Genomic DNA, 4,314 nt, shown 5'->3' on the forward strand with positions numbered 1-4,314 from the left:
ATTTAGCCAAACGGGGCAAGCCAAAGAAGAAAGTAGGAGCCAAAAAGGGGGGGATAAAGGTTCTACCAATTTTATATATGTCAAACCTCAGACTCACATACATCCCCATTCCCCACACTTTGAGAACTATAGGATAAATTATCTAGTTAAATCCCCTTAAAGGGGAGGAAAGGTGATAATTAATATCCCTTGAAACAATGAAATCTTGTCACAAGAAGTAGGCTGTCAAGGTGAGCCAGTATCACTGGCATTAGCCTCCCGGAGGACAGTGACCTCCCAACCAGGCAGGTTTTAGGATAGATTGATTCTCTCAGAAGTATCTCACTGAAGGGTCTACTTGACATACAGAATAGTTTCCCTCAACTATGGTTTGATATTTGAGCTGGAATTTGATGTGGTTCTCAGACTGAACAAAATATAAAGAGATTGGGTCTAGACACATGAGTTTGAAAAATAATTAACTCTTCAGAGAATTCTAATTATACCAGAAGCTGAATTTTTTAAAAAAAAAAAATTATTTATTTATTTTCTGTCTGTGTATATGTCTGCAGGCCAGAAGAGGGCACCAGACCCCATTACAGATGGTTGTGAGCCACCATGTGGTTGCCGGGAATTGAACTCAGGACCTCCGGAAGAGCAGACAGTGCTCTTAACCACTGAGCCATCTCTCCAGCCCCTGAAATCTTTTTATACAGTGACTTGGCCTGCATAGAGTTTATGGGCCTTATACAATCAACCACATGAAATTTGGTGAACAAAGATCCCATGTTACATTCTTTATTAGATTAGTTTATTCAGTGTGTGTGCATGCACCATGAGGTCAGAGGACAACCTGTGGGAGTCATGTCTCTCCATCCACTATGTGGGTCCCAGGGATTGAACTCAGGTCATCAGGTTTGGCAGCGAGTGCCTTTACCCATGGAGTCAGTTCGCTGGCCCTCGGTTATTCTTTTTTTAGTAACAAAGAAATTAGTGGTGTCACCTGGTTCCCCTATGTAACATGGCATTTGCTTGGCAAATCTGCCCTAATAGAATCACCGAGGTTCTTTGAATGTCAAATACAAAGAGTAGGACTTTATGTGTGTGTGTGTGTGTGTGTGTGTGTGTGTGTGTATACATATATATGTAGGACTTTATGTGTATATATATGTATATATACATACATACATATATACATAAAGTCTTACATATATATGTGTGTGTGTGTATGTATATGTATATATATATACATATACATACATACATACAGGGTTTCTCTGTAGCTTTGAATCCTATCCAGGAACTAGATCTTGTAGACCAGGCTGGTTTGCCTGCCTCGACCTCCTGAGTGCTGGGATTAAAGGCGTGCACCACCACTGCCTGGCAAGGAGTAAGACTTTAAAGCAGTTTTACCAAGAACCAAAAATGTTAGCAACCATGTGTTTCTGCTGACTCGTTTAAACTTAAATTCTGCATACCAGTCATATGTGTATGACTTAAAATTTCAGAACCTTCAAAGGCTTATTTAAAAATAAGAGAAAGAGTACCTGACCCTAGAACATCTCTATAAAGACACGCTGTCTTCACTTCTTAGTTACTGTCATCTTTCAATAACATGTTTACCGATGACTGCCATCTCACCTCAGAAGTCTCAGAAGTTAAGGATTTAACTTCTGTTTATCACCTATGTGATAACCACTCTCATATATATGTAGAGTTTCATGTATGTCATGTGTACAAATTATGTATTTCTTGCAATCACCAGTATTATATATGTATGCATATATTTGTGAATGTTGTATATGTATATCTATGTATATGGGTGTATATATATATGTGTGTGTGATATGGCACACATGTATATGGATGTGTGTATATGTGTATATGTTTATGTGTATATATGTATATAAGTGTATGTATATTAGTCAGGATTCTTTAGAGGAATAGAACTGATAAAATGAATATATGAGATTTATTAGAATAGCTTACAATATGTGTATATATGCATATGCATGTAAATATATGTATAAATATGTATATATGTCAGAATTCTCTGGAGGAACAGAACAGGTAGAATGGATCTATATCTATACATCTATCTATATCTACATCTTTATATATATACATACATAAACAACACACATATATATTACATCATATTAGACAGACAGACAGACAGACAGACAGACAGACAGACAGACAGATGATTTACTAGAGTGACTGACAGGCTATGGTCCAGCTAATCAACAATGCTGATGGAGAAAGTCCATGAATCCAGTAGCTATTCATTTTATGAAGCTGGATATCTCAGCTGGTCTTTGGTATACATCAGGATCTCAAAGAAGGAGGTTGTGATGCCAGGGAAGGCATAAACTTGCTAGCAGGAGTGAGGGCAAAGAGCAAGCACTTCCTTCTTCCATGTCCTTCATGTAGACTGCCACCAGACAATGAGGCCCAGATTTAAGGTAGGTCTTCCCATCTCAAAAGATCTAGATTTAGCGTGGGTCTTCCAACCTCAAATGAGACAATAAAGAAAATTCCCTCACAAGTTTACCTAGCAGCTTGGGTTTTATTTCATTCCAGATGTAGTCAAGTTGACAACCAAGCCTAGCCATCATCCACTGTGTGTGTGTGTGTGTGTGTGTGTGTGCGCGTGTGCGCGTGCGCGCGCGCGCGCTCGCGTGTACACCCGTGCAGGCACCAGAGGAGGTCAGAAGAGGGCATCAGATCCTCTGGAGCTAGAGTTACAATTAGTTGTCAGCCACCATGTGGGTGCTGGAAACCAAACTTGGGTCCTCTATAAGAACAATAAGAGTTCTTAACTGCTGAGCCATCTCTCCAGCCTCATTGTCTAATTTTTTTTTTAAAAAAAATCTTTTCTGTTTTCTCTATTTATCCAGTTATTCCTCTGTATTAGAATTTTTCAGAACTTTATCCTCTTCCTTCATTTTTTCTTTTATGCAATCTTATCTTTGTATGTTTGTGCATGTGTCATATATATGTATACATGGCTATGTGGATGGATGTGTGTGGGTGGAGGGGCATGTGCATAGCACAGCTTTGATGCCAAAGGACTGCCACAGGGGCCAGTCTTTGCCTTGCACCTGTGAGACAGGGTCTATCTCACCATTCCCTCACCAGCAAGTCCAGCCTGTGAGCCCCTATGGCGTCTCTTCTCTGCCTTCTAGGCACCACAAGTGAGGTGATATTAGAGACACATGCCACCACACCTAACTCTGCGTGGTTCTGGGGGATTCCTCATAATTCCTCATAATCGCTTCACCACCGGAGTGGCCTCCCAGCCTGACAATCATATTTTCAACTTTCAAAAGTGGTTCCATAGTCGCAGAATGTTCTTTTTAAACAGTGCTTTGTTCTTGTTTCATAGGTCTAATTTTAAAAATATTTCTGAGTCAGCTTTTTAGCACACAAGTTTTTTTTTTTTTTTTTTTTTTTTTTTACATAAAGTCTAAGTCCCATTTTATTTTTCCAAGGTGTTTTCTTCTGTCTCTACGAAGCCACTTTACATGGGCTTTGGTGGGGGTCGTGGTGCAGCACCAGCAGGTCTAAATCGTGGTGGGGGTGTTCGGTCCTTCCGAGCTTCCCGAGATCGATTCCTGACCACCTTGCTATGAATAGCACAGCTCACACAGTAATGCAGCTTGACATAGAGTTTGGGGAGCACATAAGCGTCGAAGACACTTGCTTCGGATATGTCCCTGACGGCAGCCGCCTCGACGATGTTCCGAATGACGAACTTCTTAATGGCCTTGTCCTTGAGCACACAGTGGGCGCAGTTAGTGCAGCGAATTGGCTGCACATGGCCGCGGCCCTTTTTGACACGACCGTTGTTTCTCCTTTTTTTGGTCATCTTGGAGCAAAGTCCCGAAAGAGGATCCGGCACCTCGCCGGCCACTCTTATATAGTACGAGATTCCTACGCCTGTGGAGTAAAGTATCAACGGGACTATTTTACATGCTGGCGGAAGACTAAAAGTTATAAGTTTACGAACCAGGAAGTAATTCAGCCACTATCAGCACACAAGTTTTGTATCTATTCGTGGTCTCTATTTCCTCCAGAGTTGTTTTTTCTGTTGTTTAGTCTTTGTCTTCCCTGTGACAAGCTTTCCTCAAATAGATAGTAATCTTATGATTTTAAATAGGGAACTGAAGGGCTAGTTAAACTTGAGCAAGTGATACTTCAGAAGCAATGGTCTCTCTTCTGAGGCAGTTTAACCCAGTCATCTCTCTCCTGGATTCTTAGCTGTCTGCACTTGGATGTCTGTGATCTTGGGCTAACCAGAAAAAGGGTTTCCAGTCTGCCCTGACTTCTGGA

General features: G+C 40.9%; 1 protein-coding gene across 1 annotated transcript; it reads right to left on the reverse strand.

Moving 5' to 3' along the window:
- Positions 1-3,442: 3,442 nt before the first annotated feature.
- LOC119827917 (40S ribosomal protein S26-like) lies at positions 3,443-3,865 on the reverse strand. Its single transcript, XM_038349867.1, has one exon. It carries the CDS (start codon positions 3,848-3,850, stop codon positions 3,503-3,505), a length of 348 nt encoding a protein of 115 aa, XP_038205795.1. The 5' UTR covers positions 3,851-3,865; the 3' UTR covers positions 3,443-3,502.
- Between the last annotated feature and the right edge of the window lie 449 nt (positions 3,866-4,314).

Source organism: Arvicola amphibius, chromosome 12, assembly GCF_903992535.2.
Source record: "Arvicola amphibius chromosome 12, mArvAmp1.2, whole genome shotgun sequence".
NCBI classification, from domain to species: domain Eukaryota; kingdom Metazoa; phylum Chordata; class Mammalia; order Rodentia; family Cricetidae; genus Arvicola; species Arvicola amphibius.